Source organism: Pteronotus mesoamericanus, unplaced genomic scaffold (genome assembly GCF_021234165.1).
Source record: "Pteronotus mesoamericanus isolate MK-2021 breed Mesoamerican mustached bat unplaced genomic scaffold, CSHL_Meso_final contig_82, whole genome shotgun sequence".
NCBI lineage: Eukaryota > Metazoa > Chordata > Mammalia > Chiroptera > Mormoopidae > Pteronotus > Pteronotus mesoamericanus.
This window is the reverse complement of record NW_026555265.1, coordinates 9,429,677-9,450,635: the sequence shown is the minus strand read 5'-3', so window position 1 is coordinate 9,450,635 and position 20,959 is coordinate 9,429,677. Positions and strand designations below refer to the sequence as shown.

The window sequence follows — 20,959 nt, the reverse complement described above, 5'->3', positions numbered from 1 at the left end:
ATCTAAAATACATCAATACCACCAAACCAATATTACAATAAATATTAAAGGGACATCTTTAATAAGAAGAAAAAATAAAAAATATAAATAATAAAATGGCAATAACTACATACTTACCAATAATCACTTTAAATGTAAATGGATTATAATGCTCAAATCAAAAGACACAGGGTAGCTGAATGAATGAGATAAGACCCATGTATATGCTGCCAACAAGAGACCTGCTTTAGATGGAAATACACGAACACACTGAAAGTAACTCATGCATTGGGTAAGAGACAATGAAGAATTATGATCCTGGAGAGAAAGAAAACAAGTGAGGTGAGCCTACATTCTTCTAGACCTTCTGCCTGCAGGCCCTTTCCCAAATACAGTGCGAGGAGGTAGACAGTCCAAGCAGAGAACAGTGCAAGTCAAGCAGAGAGCTTGAGTGAGGCTCACTGAGTTGAAGAGCTAGAGACTGGAGTTTGGGTGTTGCTGAAGTAGTCGGAAGTTTTTGCTGTTACTGTCATCTTGAGAAAGTTACTTTAATTCTTTGAACTTCAATTTCATCCTTTATGAAATAGGGGTTTTAATAGGTATCCTAATTGGTCAAGCTAAAGATTAAATGTGATTTTATATATTGCACCTGATCTAGGAAAGTGCCCACTAAAGTACAGGTGCCACCTTCCTCTGTTTACCTTTCCTCATTATTATTTCTGCTTTCTAGAGCATGTAACTGTAGAATCTACAAGTAAGATAAATATCAGTGTATGGAATTTGGTTCAAAACAGTAAAAACTTGGCTGTATAAGTTACAAGTTAAGTATAGCCAAAATAAATTTAATGTTGGCCTAAGGAAAACCCAAGATATTTGCTCTGAAGTATTCATTATATTTTTCTCAAAATAGTATTAGTTACAGTAACATAAAAAAACCCTCATCAGGTGAGATCAGTTTTAGGGCTTAGTATGTATTCAGTTTCTGAAATATTTGTAGGCGTGTAGCATGGAATTTACGTTCTATGAGGCCAATTCCAACAGCATAGGAACAAGTATGGAAAAATTGTTAATTTTTTTCCATACTTGACAATTGTCAAGTATGGATGATGTATATGTGAGAACCTGTATTCTGTTTTCTATAAGTTTATTAGGAATATTTGAATATTCACAAGGCAAAATGAAATGTTATTTAATAACAAGATGACCGTACCATCAGCTCATTAACCTCTCCCCCTTGTGAACCTACTTATACTTCCAGTCCTTGGAACTCCAGATGACTACAAGTTAGAAGTAGCAATTGTGCAGAGAACAAATGCTTTCATGCTTCCCCATGTGAGCTCTTTCAAGTTTTAAGGATACTCCAGGTGAAAGTTTTCTGGGAATTAGCAAATACGTCTTCATTCACCTTGCTCACACCCCTCCTAGTTTTACAGACCCTTTGCTGTATCCCTTCATACTGTGGTCTCTACTGGAGAAGTCCTAGTCCTTTCACTCTCCCTGGCATAGTTATCGAAATGGCCCTTCTTTGAACCTCTCTCAGCTCTGCTCTCACTGTCTTGAGCTGCAGTGACCAGAACTGATCCACCCAGGTTACACACAAGCATAAATGACAACCAAAAATAAAATTGGGAAGTTAGCATTAAGAGAGACCATAGAGAAAGAAACATAGTGGTTAAAAAAAAATAAAATAAAAAACTGTGGCCCTGGCCAGTATAGCTGAGTTGGTTGGAGCATCGTTCTGTAGCTAAAGGGTTGTGGGTTCAATTCCTAGTCAGAGCATGTGCCTGTGTTGCAGGTTCAATCCTTGATTCCGGAGGCAGCTGATCGATGCTTCTCTCTCACATCGATTTTTCTCTCCCTTTCTCTCTTCCCTCTCCTCTCTCTCCAAAAACAATGAAAAAATGTCCTCAGGTAAGGATAAACACTAAATGATTAAAAAAATAAAATAAAATTATGTGAAAAAATATGAAAATTAATCTCATCGTAACAACTGGCAAAGTAGAGATAGGAAAAAAGTTAATTGTTTAAAATGGTTGTTTTATTACTTTTGAGTTCCAAAGCCTCCATCACATGCAGAATAAAGCAAAGCAAATCACCATGGCCAACAATCTGATCCCTCTCTGTCTCTCTCACTTCACCTCCATTCATTCCTGCCTTGCTCCCTCTGCTCCAGCCACGCTGGCTTTTCTGCTACCTGAGAGGCACACCATCACATTGTGACTCCAGGGCCTTAATGCTTGCAGAGCCATCTGCCTGGGCCATTTTCAACCCAGATCCCACGTGGCTCTCTTCTGCATATCATTCAGCCTCCTGATCAAATGTTACTTTCTCAGAGGAGCCTGCCTTGACTAACTTATAGCCTCTCCATTTTTCTCCTGTCTTCTTACCTGCTATATCGTTATCATTCTTGGAACTTATGGTAGATAGTTGTTTACCCTGGTATTATGAGATCCCCATTAAAGTATAAGCTCTGTGAGAATAAAGACTTTGAATTGGTAACTGCTGCATCCTCCTCACATCTAGATTAGCATCTGGCATGGGTGTGTTGTATGTATGTATCAATGTATGGATGGACAGGTGGATGGATGGATGGATGGAAGAATACCAGTTTAGAGTAGAAGTTCTGGAGCCAGATTGTCTGAGTTCACATTCTACCTCTTTTCACTATGTGTCCTTGAGCAAGTCATTTAATTTCTCTGTATATACGTTACCTTTGTGAATGTACTTCGTAAACTACAAACAGTTATGCCTCATCATTTCTTATCTCTTCCCAACTCCACTACAATGTCTTTTATATCTAGAACTTATGATTCCAATTTATCATCGTATTAGCTCTCTCTCGCTACATAAAATTTATCCCAAAATTTACTGACTTAAAACAACACACACCTATTATCTCACAGTTTCTTTGGGTCAGGAACTTGAAAATAACTTAGCATAATGTTTCTGACTCAGTGTCTTTCATGAGGTTGCAATCAGGATGTCAGCCAGAGCTACAGTCCTAGGAAGGCTTGACCAGGGCAGGAGAATCTGCCCCATGTTGACAGGAGGCCTCAGCTCCTTGCTGGATGTTGGCCAGTCAACTCGGTTCCTCACCACAGGATCTCTCCATAGAGCTGCATGAGCGTCTTCAAAACATGGCAGCTGACTTCCCTCATGTGGTCTGAGACAGCAAGGAGGAAGCCACAATGACTTTTTATGACCAAGTCTTGGATAGAACACACCGTCACTTCTGTCCATTCTATTGACTAAAAATGAGTCACTTAGTACAGCCCATACAGAACAGGAAGGAAAATAAGTTTCCACCTTTCAAAGAGAAAAATGCCAAAGAATGTGTGGATATACATTTTAAAACTACCACAATATTATATTCATCTGAACCAAACACTTTTCCTCTGGCTTAACTTGGATCTTCTATTTGGACAAAGTTATTTGAATCAGACCCTTTCTTTTGGCTAAACCATGAGTTTAACGTATCTGGCAGTATATCTATGATGTCTATATGTCATGTTGACAGTTTTATCCTTCCTTAACTAATTGTCTCCCTAAGCATGTATTATCTAACTAGATTTTCTTGGGAATATTTATGAATTTAGCATGGCATAGGGAAGATGAGAATATTTGTATGAAGTACTTTCTATGTGGAGGCTAAGAATTAATGATTTACCTTTCAAAATGAAAATTTCAAGAAAAAAACCCTATTGACTCTCAATTATATTATGCTCCCTCTTGAGAAGCTAGAAATATTTCTCTTTTGGGACATAGGAGCTGGCCTTCCCCTTGGTAATTACAAAGTCAAGATAATCAACTTGAAACTATTTCATAAATAATTTCAGACCAGGGGAAGATGGTAGGACAAAGTACTGCCGTCAAATCCCACTCATAGGCACTACTTGAAAAACACTTTGGAGCCCATAAGAAGCTCCACAGATTTGTTTATGATAATTATTTGTCTTTGTTAACATTCCATGCAACTCACATTGACATTAATATTGAATGTGAAATATTGAGAAATACAAAAGAAAATCTTTTCTCTCTCTTGATCCATTGAATCCTTCTGAAATGAGGAGTGATCCCATCTGCTTATCCCAGAGCAGAGTTCATCCAGTTCATTTAGCAAAGGCCTCACATTCGAATATTGATAGAGGAATATATTTACATTTGCTTAGTTGTTTTTCATTGAGGTTAATACAACAATGTCTTGTTTTCACAGATTTTTGGCCAGAGCCTTTTGTTTTCTTTCTCTCAGGAGTCCATATAAGCCTAAAACAAAGAATACCATTATAATTTTCTGTTGCTCCCTCCCTGGGGCGGTGCTAAGAGTGAGGGGGTCACTTAAAAGACAACTACTTACTTCCTCCTGTATTCAGTCACTTTCCAACCTTTGGTTTCTTCCCATGTTTAAGGAGAAAAAAGAAAGGTATCAAATGCCCCAGTCATTTTTAAAATTTTCCCAGAAGCAGAGGATAATAAAGGAACCAGAAATTGCACATATATCAAACACTCTGTCTTCTAGAGGTATCAAGGGCAAATAAATACTGGGATTTAGTGCTTTTGGATCTCCAGTTCCCATTTACAGCTGTGAAACATGAGGCTAAGAGCTGGCGTTTTGTTATTAAATGGTAAACATAGAGAGTCAGAACTCAAATCTTGGTCTGCAGTTTCTGGATCCTGTTTGTTTCAACACTCATACTACTTTTCCTGTCACATACTTTTCCTGTTGATAAAGGAACTCAAAGGAAAAGATACATTTCTAATGACAAAGAAAATACCACCAAATTCCAGATTCTACTTCTGATGACTGATCACATCCATTGTCCTTGGGGTGTGGGCTGATCTCTGCTTCAGAATAAGCCAGGTAAATTGATGCTACCTCCTGTCCTCTACTCATCTGAGCCTTCCCAGTAGCTCGACCTTTGTGCTGCCGCATCAGATCCCTGTTCCAGGGTGACTGCAAAGGCTGGCCTTCCTGTGGCATATTTATCTTCAACCTCCAGTGCACAAGCAGAGCACAAAGTAGACTAACTCATTTATTTCTCCTCATTTATTGATGGCCTTTCATAACCAAGTTATTAAGTCATCCATAATCTCAGAAATATAAATGAATGGATCCAGAACTGGGCCAACAGATATTTAAGATATTCACTCAAAATTTTTATCTAGGATCAGCAGGAAAATCAATGCGGAGCCATCAGTGGTCTCTCCCTCACCTGGGAAAACATGTTGTATCCTAATTGGAACCCAGTTTATTTCTCCACAAAGTAGTAAAATGAACAGCATCTCCAGTATCCCAAGTAAGATAACGTTTGAAAAAGATATTATGTTCATTAACATTTTTCCAAAATGCTACCTCATAAAATTTTTCTCATCAAATGACAAAAAACTACCCTGGAGGTTTTGCCAGAAATAGAGTTTAAGCCCTGTCAGGAGTGCTTTTGTGTTCTGACATACTCAACTTAGGAAATAAAATGAATAGAATAGAATAGAATAGAATAGAATAGAATAGAATAGAATAGAATAGAATAGAATAGAAAGGAAAAGGGGCAAAAAGGCAGGGGAGCATGTTATTCTAGACCTGGGAAACCCTAAAACTAGTATCTAGGAATCTAGGACATTCCTAACACCGAGGGTAGCCAAGAGTTTTCATTATATTTTGGGGTACAAGAAGCTACTCTGTATCAGCCCCCATGAGCACCCCAAGATCCTGAACTCAGCTCCTTGTTCAGATACCTTTTCGCCCCAATTTGCTCCCACTTATGCCCTGAGACCCCACCTAGATGAAAGGCATCTCAGCTGCTGATCCATGCCCTCAGTTGCCTCAGTTTCCTCATCTGTAAAAGAATAATAATAGAACATACTTCATTAAATTGTTATAAGAATTAAGAGTTACTATATGAAAAGCATTTAGAATAGTGTCTGGCACATTGTATGTGTTCAACAAGTGTTAGCCATTATTGTTATTGTTTTCATTAATAAAATATAGTATTTTCATATGATTAGGACCTCAAAGGCAGCCAGTACGATTTTTTTCTGTCCATTTTACAGACAGTAACATTGCTGCCCAAGTAGCATATCATACAGTGCCTGTGCCTTCCCAGGTTAAGAGGCTGAGTGAGAAATTAGCAGTAAGAACACCAGTTTTGTAGCCCAGTAATCCTGCTTTCCAATCCCAGCTCTGTCGCTTGCTCGCTGTGTGACTTTGGTCTCATCTCTTTCTTTCTCCGATCTTTTCTAGGTCCTCACTTGTAAAATAAGTATAGCATGACCTACCTTGATGGATTGTTGTGAAAACTGAAAAATATTGACTCAGAAAGTTAATGACTGGATAATGTGGCTGGCATTCAATAGCTGAGCATTCAATAGCTGGCAACTCTCATAGCTGCAAATATGATTCAGCGGGGCTGCTGCAGGCTGGGTGCTAGAATTCTGGGCCCTTGACTGCCAGCCGAGCTCAGCACTGCGGAGCCCATCTTTACTTAAAAATGAACAACCTAACAAAAAGCAAGAATTTGCTCACACTCCTTTCTATCAGTTTTCTTCAATAACTATGTGTCATCCCTAGATATTATCAGCTATCAAAATTTACCTGTGCCTGTTGATGGATAAAATTCTGTAAGTCTTTTTGTTCCTGAAGGAAAGGAGAGAGAGAGGCGGGGGGTGGGGGGAGAGAGAGAGAGATCCACACTCCTCTGCTGGCCCACAGCTTTTTTTACTAGCTGAGTTGGGGGTGAGCACTTTTACCTGCCTCTGCTGGCTGAGCCCCAACATGCTGTGTCTGCTGGGGAAACGGTGAGTAGAAACAACTTGGAGATGAAGCAAGATGATGAGAACACTATGTACAGCAGTGATTTTGCAAATCTGACACCTTTGTTGAGATACAAATAGATGGAGAAAGGTTCAGAGAAGGATGGAAATTGAACCAGACACTTTGGTGTCCTTTTTGGGGGAAGAGGATGACTTATGAATAAATTCTAACTCTAGATAAGAAGGCATGGCACTCCGGGTCTATCAGAAAACAAAGCTGCGGAACTCAAGTGGGGAAGGATTGAGGGTGGGAGGTGGGGCGGGGGAAAGTGGTGGTGGGAAAATGGAGACAAATGTATTTGAACAGTCAAAAAATAAAAAAAAAAATTTAAAAAAGAAAAAGAAAACAGATCTGTGGGACTTGAATGTCTATGAAGAGATTATATATGTCCCACAGTGGAGTTAGGGATGGGAAATGGGTTCCCTGCCCAACTTTGAGAAACAACTCCTTCTTGAAGTCTTACAATGCTCACCTATATATGAAACACCCCAAGATGTCCTGTATATAAAAAACCTGCTTAACACAGCTTTATCCATCCTTTCCTGAGTGATTGGCACAGAATTTCCATCACCATTATGTAGAACAATGGCTACTAGGGAACGCTGTTTGGAAAACTGTACAAGGTTTGAAATGAGATCTTAATTTTATTTTGAGTCTCTGCTTCAACCGTGTCAGACAAAAGAAAAATGGCTGACTAGAAATGAAGCACATTTTGCTTTCTTGCATCCCATTTCATCTGTAGGAATAAAACTGTAGCATCTGCTGATCCACATGTTTACAAGAGCAGCATGCAGCCCATTGTGTTCAGCTCCTTATCATTAACCAGCAATGGAACTATCCGGGAATTGGCAAAAAGTAAATAAAATAAAATGAAAGCAAATCAATTTGGATTCATCTAAGGGCTCACTTTGGAGCAGCCAGTGGATTGCTGTTGTCTTCCCTGGGTCATAATTTCTTGAGAATGTTCACATTATTACTGGACTGTGAACTCATGAAACAATTTGGGAATGGAAACTGTGGGCCCAAACAAAGCAATGAAGTCCATGTGAAGATATAAATGATTAAGATATAAGTTTAATGATAAGGATAATTATAACTGATTGAAGCCTAGAATTATCTTAATATGTAAAATGAGATATACAAAAGAAGTAAAAATGCCACCGAATCTCCTTGTCACCACCCTGGGACGTTCATTATCATCTGTTTCTAAAGTTCACAAAAAGCTATTCACCTTTTTTTCTTTTTCTCACATTTTCATCGTTACTCTCACATAAACACTCATCAAATGCATTCTCTTTTGTCCTTAATTCCTTTACTTCCTCCCTCTCCCTGTGGCCCTTTGGGAAAAATAAAATTTTAAATGAGACAAGCACATTCAATTATTACAGGATTCCTATAGGAATATCGGTTTTGAAGCAGGAAAAAGTAAAAATTAACCCTAGCATTTGGTGGTACCCTATCCAAAAGAAATTGAATGAGAACTAGTTTTAAAATTATTAGGCTGTTATTATCTCTTTAGCCTTGACCTTTTGGTAAGACATAAATAAATACCATCCCAATCTGACAGAAGTAAACTGCAAAATTCCCGCAACAGCAATCTGACAGAAATATCATTTTTATTTGATGTCAAAAAGTGACATTTCTTAGCTGTTTAATAAAACAGGAATTATTAAGAAAAGTAAATGTTGAATGGCACCCTAAGAGTCTCAGCCACGTGGGCAGATCACTGAGCTAATTTGCATGACAGCTGCTTTACCATTTCAATGGAAATACCTATACCTAGGAAGTTTTTTTAATGTACTTAAATTTAATTTGCTTTGACAAGTGTTTTTAGAGTGAAAATGTATATATTATATATTAATGTTGATATTACATATTAATATTTTATATGAATTATTCATGCAATGTCTTTTTCTATTGTCTCTCCCCAGGAAGCAAATAACTTGAATAAAAGCACAACAAAAACAGAGAGTGCTTGGCTCTTCAGGATGTGGTACACCTTTGACCATAAGTATCCTTTGATTGTGATGCTCCCGCAGGCCCTGCAGCAGGGCAGAGGTTAACTTTGACCACCTACTCACTGGGATTTGCATTCCAGTTCTTCCAGAAACGCCAAAAGGTAAAGTGAATGCACAACCAAACTTGCCAAAAACAATGATTTCAAAAATTGAGAAGTTGTGTAGTCCGTCTTTAAGTGTTAAAAGAGGCTAAAGTGAAATCTCTCAGAGTGAAATGAATTTGGGGTTTTCATGGCTGTCTAGTATTTCCGAATGTCAGATGGTAAAATCATCAAGTCCTGAAGGACTAATCTAGTTTATTAGTTGATATTTTACTGCATTTGCCTTTGTAAAGATCTTACTTCTCATCCAGTTGGTCTGAGAGACAAGCCAAAGCTCCTTTACCTTCTTGCAAACCCACTCATGTGCTTTTGTTAATGCTGTAAATAATGAAGGAGTGAGGAGGGGGAATGAATGGGCCAAGGAGAACAACGCTTCCGGTCATTATAAAATGACACCACTTGCTTTTCCAGGCAAACGTGAGTAAGCTATTCCCGGTGAAAGGCAATTTTAAAATTCTAGCAATCAGTGTAAACACAGTGGTTCAGACACACCTTGCCACGTGTTGGTCTCCCAGGCAGACCTGCGTAAGTTTTTCCCAGTGAAGGGCAATTTTAAAATTCTAGCAATCAGTGTAAACTCAGTGGCTCAGGCATACCTTGCCGTGTGACTCACAAGGCAGATAAGTCAGGCCTGAAGGACTTTGCCATTGTGAGCTCCAGTAAGCAATCCACCTCTAATCCCAAGCAAAAGCATCACAGAAGAAAGGAAAAGACTGCACTGAAAATTGAATGTAGTGGGTCTTTGTAGCTGGTTTTCCATAGTCACAAATCCCTCTTCTTTCAGGGAGAAAACATCAGTCACTGGGTGATTTTAAAGGTTCTGAGCAATGATTAAAGCCACAACAGATCAGTGGGAGAGGAAAGAGAATTAAGAACAGAGAAAAGAAATTCAAAGAATAAGATTAAAAAGAGGTAAAAATGGAAAGGGGAGAGGAGGCAAGAGAAATACAGGAAATTCACAGTAGGAAGAAAAGAAAAGCAAATTAAAGGAATGACTACGTAGAACAAAAACTAAGTAAGAATGAAGTAAAGAGAAGCCAGTTGAAGGTGGCAAGTATAAGCAAAAGTAAAACAAGGTGAGATTAGAAAGCAATTCTGAAGAAAGTAGAGCATTCCAAGAATTACAAAAATGGAGAGTAGAAAGTAGAGGTTTTTTTGAGGCTACACTTTTTGGGGTTTTTTTTTTCCATAGCTCTGTTACCTGTGGTCAGATATTCTGCCTTGCTCCATCTTGAGCTTTTATGGACAGTGTAGGTTGTTACCACCTTAAAAGCAGTTTCTCTTGGCCATTAACTATCTTTTGGAGGTTCTGTTATCTCATTAACTACCCAAAGCTTCCTGGGGGAGGCTGATTCTTACAACATTATGCTGGTTAATAATGTTCCTGGTTAATTTCTCTTCTGAAAACATAATTTCCCCTGTTACTGTTTAAAGTGTCTGATAACCAGATCTGTAAAAAGTTAAAAGAATTTATAACTAAAGAGTACACACAAAGGTTGCTTGGTTATGACAAAGGGTAGAGTAAGAAAATGGTAAACTGGAAATGAGATCAAAGATATTTTTGTTCAAATTCTGGCAGTGCTGTGAGGAAGGCTTTACAATGAGGAAAAGGAATAAAGGGGAAAAAGTAACTTTAAAACAAGAAAATGAAGTGGGAAACCATCCAGGTTTTAGGCGTGGAATAGTGGCTTTAAATTCAGATGACGTCTAAATTCTTATCTTACTTTTCAGCAGGGGTTATATGTCCATATTATTATGGACAGATTAGCAACAAATAAAAGCAGATTTACACGCTCAATGATATCCTTTCTCATGGTAATTTGTCCTCCTGTGCATTCATTCTAGTAGTTTCAGTGTTATCATCACTTCATGAACATATTTTCACTTAGACAACAAAGTTTTAATATCCTAGTTACCCTTGGAATTCATATCCAGAGAGTAGCAAATAAACCAGTTTCCACTCTGTGACTTCTTGATATATCTGTACTTTTAGAGACAAATTTTCCCCTGGGCATTATATTTATACTATTGTCCCCCTAGAGCCCAGGTAATGTGCCTCATGAACCTCATCTGTAGTCTGTGCTGACCCCCGCCAGTGGAGGGGCGGTCCTCCCCCTCCAGGGTCAGGTGGCCTGGCCAGTCCAAAAAGAAATTGTTGTGAGGCTGAAAAAAATTGATTATGCAGTTTGGAGCTGCTCAAGTTTCTTTTCAGTAAAATTGCATCATGCAAATGAGACATCATAAAGAATTACTGACAAGAAACAGAAGAATAAATAAGGCTTCATATGCACACGTATCAGTCAGGGTTCTCTAGAGAGACAAAAACAGAACTGGTAGGAGATACACACACACACACACACACACACAAATAGATATATGCACCTATATACACATATATATATGCATATACATGCAAACATATGCATATGTATACACACATATATACAAAAACATACATACATACATACATATACATGTACACACATACGTACATGGGAAAGAGATTTTTTTTTCCAAGGAATTGGCTTGTGTGATTGTGGAGGCTGGACAGTGCAAAATTTGTAGGGCGGGTCAACGTCCTGGAACCTGTCAGTCAGGAGCCAATGCCAGTCTTGAGGCAGAACTTCTTCCTTGGGGAAATCTCAGCTTTGCTCTTAAGGCCTCCCACCTAATTGGATGAGGCCCCCCACAAGTTGGCACATAAAACTAACAATCACAATCTCAATTCACATTCAATTTATGCCCAATATTCAGATGCAAGGATAGAAAAAGACTGTCTAAATTCACCATCGCTATCAAGAAAACAAGCCACTGCTGCTCCCATAATTTTCTTTACTTTTTTTACTTCTTCATAGCATAATTAATATATTTCCCTAAAAATGTTTCAAAACTGCAGGAGGACAAAAGTAACAAAAACTAACATTTGATGAGGGCGAACAATGGACAAGTGCAACACTGAGTATCTTACTCTTATTATTTCATTTCACCTCCACAGCTCTGTAGGGAGTGTAGCGCAACACAAACAGACTGCTGATTGGGTTGGCCTCTGCTAAAACAACCTGAGCTCCCCTGTTTGAGAGTGCTGTTGGAAGCCTATGGTGCGAAAATTGATGATTAATTAAGATTTCATTATGAGTCAATGTGAGCAGTAACTCTGAGTCATGCAGTGCAAAGTAGAAATTGAGAAGGAGGAGGTAAGAAAGGGAACTGCTCCTGAGAACCAGTGCTTTGCTGCTGGGTACGTTACTTCACTTAATTCTCATAACCACTCTTTTTGTTGAATTAAATTCTTACAGGCATGCTATTTGAGGAGAAAGAAACAAACTCTCAGAGAACTTAACTTTCTTAAGATTTCATAGCTAATGTCAATTCCATGATTCAAGCTCATATCTGCCTCACTCTAAAGACCATTAATGAACTTTAATGAAATTTGTCTTGAAAGCTGTATGTCCGTGATATCCCTGTCTACATGTAAAACCCCATCCTTACCTGTTCATAAAATCACCATTACATCAGTGGATAATCAAGACTGCTCACATTGTATAGTGTAGAGCTCACATCTCAAACAGCTATTAAAGATATATGGGGTGATAAGGTTGGGATCATTGTTGGTCACCCCAAGAATACCACCATAAAGAAGTCCCAAGCTTCTGAGTCAGGTCCTTGACTTTTCAGGGGTAGAAAGCTAAATATGCAAAAGCCTCCAAGATAGTTTAATTTCATATAGATGCACACTAGCCAAGCTCAAAGGAGGCACAAGTATAAAACAAACACCGAATTCCTAAATCATTATATGTACTCCCTTGGGGAAAAATATTCTTTCTCAGTCATGAGAAGGTTCAGGTTACAATGTGAACCCTAGTGTCTTTCTTGCTCCCTCTCCTGCTCCTGCTCCCTGGCCTTCCTGAGACATGCCAAGCACATTCTTACTTCCAAACCTTTGCAGTGGTCCTTCCCTCCACTGGGTAGGTTCTGCCCTCAGACATTCGCATGCCTCCTCCTACATCTCTTCCACCAACTTGCCACTAAGAGCTTCCTGGCTCCATATTTAAATTAGCAGTCTGGGCCCTGGCTGGGTGTCTCACCTAGAGCCTTGTCCTGACACAACCAAGATTGTGGGTTCAATGTCCAGTCATAACACATGTAAGAATCAAGAATCAACCAATGGAGGCATAAATAAATGGAAAGACAAATCAACATTTCTCTCTCTCTCTCTCTCTCTCTCTCTGTCTCTGCCTCTAAAATCAATAAATAAAATTTTTAAAAGCAATTTAAATTAGTAATCCCAATAGGAACACTCTTTCTTTCACCCCTTCCCTCCTTCATTTTTCACTGTAACATGTATCACCATCTGACCAGGATATGTGCTTTCTGGAAACAGGGATTTGGGTCTGTTTTCATCCACTGATGTGTCCTCTAAGCATAGAACAATGGTTGGCATATGGTGAACACAACAGATATTTGATGAATGGAAGGAAGAAAGAAAGAGAGAAAGAAAGAAAGAGAGAGAGAAAGAAAGAAAGAAAGAAAGAAAGAAAGAAAGAAAGAAAGAAAGAAAGAAAGAAAGAAAGAAGGAAGGAAGGAAGGAAGGAAGGAAGGAAGGAAGGAAGGAAGGAAGGAAGGAAAGGAAGGAAGAAGAAAGAGAAAGAAACAAAGAAAAAGAAAGAAAGAAAGAAAGAAAGAAAGAAAGAAAGAAAGAAAGAAAGAAAGAAAGAAAGAAAGAAAGGAAAGGAAAGGAAGGAAGAAGCAATATTTGCTATCCAGAGCACCTTTATTCTAGACATTAATATAGCTGGAAAATCCAATCAATTATCTGCAGGTTGCTGAGTCTGAAAGCAGAGTAAGGCACACTAGATATAATCTTAGTTTTTTCATGCAGGCTGCTCTTTGGCATTCAAAGGGCATACCACATGTAGACACCCACCCTCCCCAGCCGCAGTGTCCCTCTCCCCAGGCAGGGGACAGCCACCTCACTGACCTCCAACGGTTGGCCCATCCTTCCTTAGGTTTAATAAGTATATCTGATTTGATACATTCAAGCCTTGCTCTGGCTTAGAAGCCACTCCTGTCTGGGTGATTTTTGAACATATATTTTCTCACCTATTATGTGCTTACTTTATTCATATAAAAACTCAAAATTTTAGGGCCACCTGCTATCCTCACTAACAGTCTCTTATAATAAGGAGCTTAGGAGTAGGAATTGAGGCCCTTATATTCAGAACTTAAGTCATCAGATAAAGCGATTTCCTTGGCCTCACACTGTTGCATAGCTGGTGTGGGAATCTTATGTTGCCCTATTCACTATGACTAATGACCCTGCTGGTCTGCCTGTTTCCTACAGTCTCCTGCATTCCGTCAGTTATCGTGTCTCCCTTTAAGCATGTGTATGTGTTAGTCCTACAAATGTGAATGACACCAGATAAGAATGACCTTTTCCAAAATAAAAAGGCAGCCTAAAATCATTTTTAGCACTTCCTGTATACTGATATCAACTGAAAATAAGGATGATCATGTGGTTGCCAACATTTTACATAAGTGTGAATAAAGTGCAAAGATAACAATGGATTGGCAAGTTGACACAGTAACAGAATTACATAAAGCCACGTGGATGGAGACTTCCTTCCCATCACTGGTTTGGAATGAAAAGCACATAGCGGTATTACCAACAGAATGGAAGGCTCATACAGTATGTGTGGATGAGTTTTCCACTCAAGAGTCTGGCAAGGAAAGTGGAAGATACCAGACCCCCTGCTGTATCAAAATGTAACAGGCTGGGGCTGCATTCCAGGAAAAGTAAACATGAGCATCAGGATCATTTAAAATGATACTTGGGCCCAAGTATTTAATTAATTTAAATGTAATGGCACTGCAGTCTTAAAAAAAAGAGAGTGGGAGTGGGAAGACTTCCCCTCCTAAAACTTGGCAGAATTCATTATATCCTACATAGTCACGCTTATTTTAAATCATAGGTATGAATATTGTGAGCAATAATTTCCATTTTAAATGATGATCACTGCATTGCAGTTATTTCTTATTCTAACTAGCCGAGCCATCCATGAATATTTATTGGGTAATACCGTGGCCTTGTGAATGACTTGAGTTTACTTCACAAAAAAACTCTCAGAGGAACAAGGAATGTTAGGTCTGTGATCCTGGTCTTATAAATGAGGAAGCTGAGCCCAAAGGAGTAAAAAGGTACATGCAAGGTCACTGATGAACTGGGAGCCAGCATCCATAATCAACAGAGTAGTCAGCGTCTACCTGAAGAATCTAAAGGACCTGGCTCAGTGGTTCATCCGCTGATTGCTGGTAACATCAATATGTGTGATGCTATGATGCTGTTGTTGTGGGTGGCATGCAATTGACAGTTTTCTGTGATGGGTCTTTACCATCACCAACTTCAGCAGTCATCGGTAGGCTCTGTTTTACCTTCAAAGCAGCAGAAGGGATAACAGAAGATGTAAGTAAAAAATCCTTCATTCTATGAATGCTTTATTGAGTGCCTACTATGTGCCAGGCGATATACTAGTACTGAAGGCCGAGCAGCAAGTGGGCTTGGCATGGTTGACTCTCATGAAGTCTTGCTTATTTGCTTTATTGAAATGAATCATGGCCCTAAAGCCCTTTGAAATGACAGGTGGTCCTTAGGGTACGAAAGAGAGACTCTGGCATCACCAGAGTTTAATGGGGGGAGGGACTCTTTAGAATACCCACAATTTAAAACCATGTCACCCTCACTTACAAAATGCAATGAGATGACGCCACAAGTGGTTTCAGAGAGCACCAAAATGTCAAAATATTTTAAACAAGCATAAGCAACCATCTTTCTAAAGACTCTTTGTAATTACATCCCCATGGCATCCCACATGAGGGTGCACATGGCATTGGAAGTGCTGCCCCCTGCCCCCGCCCCCCGGGGAACGTGACTGTAGGGAAGAGCGAGCTTGCAGCTGCCACGCCCACCCAGGTGGTTAATCCCGAGGGGCTTCAGCTTGACTGCTGGTCATCCTTGTCCTGACAGGTGCTGGTGTAGAAAGGTCTTTTAGATAGAACCCAACTTAGCACCTCAGTGAAATGAAATTAAAGTTCACTAAAAGAAAATCCTTGCTTCCAGGATCCATGTGTTCCTATGACTTTTTCGTGAGAACCAGTATTGGGAAATGTTCACAATACCTGGAAACAGGAGCTGTCTTTTACTTAAGTCATAACTAGGGTCTTTCCTGATGTCATCTTCCATATAATTGGAATAAAAAATACTATGTTTTGTTTTAGCTAAATCCATTGCAAAAGTTTGCTAGTTATTAAAACAGCTTTCTACTGATGGATATTGGTTCACTGGCCTCTCAGAGCCCAAACATATGAAAACAGTTAAACACTGCAGTTTTCTCAAGACTGTATGGCCTAAATACATAGCAGTTTTCCATAGCTAGACTACAACTCTTCTGGAATTCTGAAAAGTGACTGCAAGTATGACATCGGGAATTGTTTCCCAAACATGTTGGGCCCCCCACTGTGACTGTAAAAAATTGTAGGTCCCAAGTTGATTAACTGAGTTTTCTAAAATAATCTTAGGACTCTGTGAGCTTTTGCATCCCTGATTTGTTTTGTCTTTTTCCCTGCAAAAATTTTAATGCTGTCTCATTTTATCTTCACTTTAAGCAAACAATATTAAAATCTGAATTTATGAAAATAAAAAATCAGACGGTAACTCCCCCTTTTCTAGAATGGATTCATAAAATAAATTCCTCTCAATTCATTTTTAAAACACATCTGTGGAGCATGTTCTCATTGCAAAGCACTATATTAGACTCTCCTCATTTGCTTATTTATTCATAATATGTTTATCAAGAGCTACACTGTCCTGGGCACAAGGGATACAGCCATTGACAAATTCTCACAAAGCTTACATTCCAATATGGTTCTGTTTTTAAAACTCTGACTTATAGATGTCTTCAAGACCATGAATGTGGTATAAAGAAAGATGCACTGAGCCCTGGCTGGGTGGCTCAGTTTGTTGGAGTGTCATCCTGTACACCAAAAGGTTGAAGGTTCAACTCCCAGTCAGGGCACATACGTAGGTTGAGGATTCGATATGCCTGGTTGGGGTACATATGGGAGACAACTGATTGATGTTTCTCTCTCACATCAATGTTATTTTTTTCTCTCCCTTCCTCTCTCTCTAAAGATCAGTAAATATATCCTTGGGTGAGGATTTAAAAAAAAAAGAAGATGCACTTAGACATTCTATTTTTGGTTTTGATCAAATAGAAAAAAATCTGGTTCTGTAGTCAGAATTCATTGATTTGTTTTTGTAGCATATCCGCTAACTAGCTGTGTATTTTTAGCAAAGTTGTTTACCCTCTCTGTGCCTCAGTCTCTCAGCTGTAAAATGTGAATAATAGAAGTCTCTACCTCATGGGTTAACAAAAACCTTCTAAAATAGTGCTCAATAATGTTAGCTTTTCTGTTATCATTACTACCTGATGATGTCTAATCTCTTAAAGGGAAGAATCATGTGCTTAGTATTCATCATCATTTATTATCTCTGAGTGACCAAAGTGTCCACTATTTTGTGCGCTTGTAATAATTTTTAGTTGTAACAGCCATATTTTAATACCATAACAAATTCTTCAGTCTTTATTTAAATATTTTTTTAAAAGATTCCATTTAGACTATAAAATCAGATACAAATCTTCTTACCTGATCTTGAGTAAATGGATGTAGCTGGGTGTTAGGTAGTCCTTTTGTGTCCTCTATTATGCACATTCAATTGTTTTATTTATGATTTTTCTAAGTTATAGTCCATCATCTCATAGTTATTTTTCTTAAAATTACACCACAGATAGCAATTTGGACTTGACAGAGAAGTGCAGCAATTTTTCCGTTCCACAATGGAAACAGTACAAGCCTTTGATGATAATTACTCCTCTTGTACTTTCTTGTGATAAAGGAAATCTTTCAATTGCACCTTTCAGGTGAAGCTGTGTGTTTTGTCATTAGCAGTGTGATGTTATATTTGAAGTGTCCTGGGTCAGTATTGAATCATGTTATGAGGAAAAAAAGAAGAAGGAAAAAAATGATAAGACTGACAAAAATATATGTATTACCTCAGTGTTGCTAGTTTTAAATTTAGGGTTTTTGTTTGTTTGTTTACTAGGTTACTGATTTATTATAAAAGGATATAATTCAGAAACAGCCAGATGGAAGAGATGAATAGGGCCAGGTGTGTGGGAAAGGGCGCAGAGCCTCCATGTCCTCTCCAGGTGCGCAACAATCTTCCAGTCTCCACATGCTCACCAGCTTGGAAGTTCTCCTAACCCATCCTTTTTTACTGAATTTATTGCAGTGACATTGGTTAATAAAATAGTATAGGTTTCAGGGGTACAGTTCTATTATACATTATCTGTATGTTGTATACGTAGTCAAGCCTCCTTCCATCACCACTTAGTTCCCTTAGAGAAAAAGGTTTTGTTTTGTTTTTTTAATATTCTTTAATTGCTGCTTGGTCACTCCTTTTCAACTGTAGGAGCCAAGTCATTTATAGGCTGCCAATAAATTCATGAGCTACCAGAGACATCTTGTCAGCATGTCATGGCTACCAGCCTCACATATTATCACCTGACAGGGAGATGAGGCAGGGTCTCTCTCATGAGGACAGTATCTAGCCCTCATCTGCATGTGAAGCTGTGATAGACACAGCACAAAACACAGGGGCAGACATGGCCCTCCCCTAAATAAGTTTACTTCACAAGGTAGATGGCGATGACATAACCTTATGACTGCTCATAAATAAGCGTGAGCACATAGAGAAGTGTGCTGGTGGTTAGTGAAGCAGGAGATGTTGGAGACATACATACTGTTCTCTCTCCTAGTCCTGTGGAGAAGAGTCCATGAAGGAATGGAGATTTCCTGGAACAAAATTAAACAATGGAGAGGGAGGCTGAGCATTCTGAGCAAAGGGAATAGCCTGGAGGAAAGTCCCATGACAAGGATCCATGAATAGCTGAAGGGTGCCGAACAAATCTACCTGTAAGACCCAGCTTTGGAAGGATGCAGAGAAAAGTATAGTTTCCAGAGGACATTGCCGTCGGCCTTTGAAGCCAAGAAGGAAATGCTTATTCCCCACACCTGGTGAAGTCAGAGTTCCCCTTCACTGTAATTTTATTCCCTATACCTGGTGAAGTCGGACTTCTCTTTCGTTGGCATTAATTTTATGTTTTTGTTTGGTGGCTCAGATAACTAAAGGTAGAGCAATATGTCAGAGGCCAAAGAACCTTTGAAGTTTCCTTTCTGTCACGAGTCTGATTCGTCTGTATGACAGTCATTCATGGGGTACCTACACATTTTATCCTTCCAGAATTGGACTTAATTTTAATGTTTCTTCACCTGAAAAAATATTTTGTTTAAATTTTTTTCAACTCTTTTAACTTAATTTGCTTGTAGTAATTTGCTTCTCCCCTATACATCCCCCGCCCCTCAAAATATATCTTCCAGCTTCTTCTGATCGTGGTCTCCCTCAGGATGCCAGCATCCTCATGAGTAGAGATGGCAGCCACCAGCACATTAAAAACTGTATTAAAGTTACCAGCAAAAGTGCTATGGAAGCCAGAGTGGGGTATATCCAACTAACCAGCTTTGGAGAACTGAGAAAGCCACACAGACGTACCTTTGGAAAAGGGGATTAAAAAGGAAGAATCTGTCAGGAGCTGGGCTGAGGATGTGAAGGGCTTTCTGGCAAAGGAAACAGCATAGGTATAGGCACAATCAGGCTGTGAAGTGTTTGGGAAAGAGTCCAGGGTGACTGGATGGATGGAAAGTGAACCTGGAGAGTTACCATGGGATAGAATGGGGAGCAGGAGGACAACAAAACACTTTCAATACAGAGTCGCACAGTTCAGTTAGTTATAATGAAGAAAACACATGACCACGTAGAAGGTGCTGTGACAGGGAGAACAGTAAAACCTAAAATGATTCTGGACAGTAGCTCCTGAAAACACCTGCCAGTTTTCTGTGGATAAAACTGAGGACATGAATGCCTTCATTCTTTCTTGAAAGAAATTTTGGATCACTCAGTATGTGTTTCAAAATATAAATGTGTTAAAATATAAATGTGTCATTTCATTAATACACTGATTCTTAACATCCACTAATGAAAATGATCCAGTGGTATAATTGTTACAGTCTTCCAGAATGTTTTCTAGTTAAAAAGCCAATTCAGTTTCTCAACTCGCTCTAATATTTCAGTTATCTATTTATGGTCAGAAACAGGAGAATTTCTGACAGAGGTTTTTAACTAATCTAACAGAAAATGTTGAATTCAAATTCATATTCCAAGAAATGGCTGCTTTTTTGCTCCTGAACTGATAAGTTAAATGCCACCCTCAGGCCCTGCTCAGCTTTCTGGGACAGGGTTGTGGGCTTTTCAATATAGAACAGCAGCTTTCAACCAGTGTGCTGCAAGGATTTTTTAAACATGCAATGCCTGACTATTGAGTTAGGTGCACTGACTTCTTTTCCCTTAGATCGTCAAATTAAAAAAAAAAAAATGACAACAACCAAAATAACAATAGCCATCCAGTGTGAACGAATTAAAATTATACCTTTTTTTTTGGTAAGCAAAAATAAATGGCTGCAGATTTGACTAATTAGTTTATGTGTATTGCAAGATGAGAAAGGTTGAAAACAGTAGGGGATAGAAGCCTGGGAAAGCTAAGTTTTTCCAAAGGAAATGCACACATCCTCAAAGTACTGCCTTTTACATCCTTTGAAGCCATTTCCTTGGAATTCCTTGAAATCCACCAGTGGGTTGGGTTTCACTCACCGGTTGCCTGTAAACTTGGTGAGAGTTTATTTCCGTCTTATAAATACAGACTCCTAAGCAAGTCACTCCTAGTCCATTATCACATCTTTAACAGCTGGAACAGAAAGATGGTAACTGCTTTGTCCCTTTCCTCACTAGCCTTTCCCAGCAACCGCGAACGTCTCTTCTGGCACCCCTCACTCCTCCTAGCATTTGGGTTGCAGGCGACAAGCCTGTACTGTTCCTTCCCCTGCTC

At 39.0% G+C, this 20,959-nt stretch overlaps 1 protein-coding gene across 1 annotated transcript in view; it reads left to right on the top strand.

Moving 5' to 3' along the window:
- Positions 1-20,959, top strand: part of SLC9A9 (solute carrier family 9 member A9) — a 507,378-nt gene that overhangs the window by 399,433 nt on the left and 86,986 nt on the right. Inside the window, exon 14 of the mRNA XM_054585160.1 lies at positions 8,716-8,795. Coding sequence (XP_054441135.1) covers positions 8,716-8,795 — 80 coding nt within the window. The remainder of the gene's footprint in view (positions 1-8,715; positions 8,796-20,959) is intronic.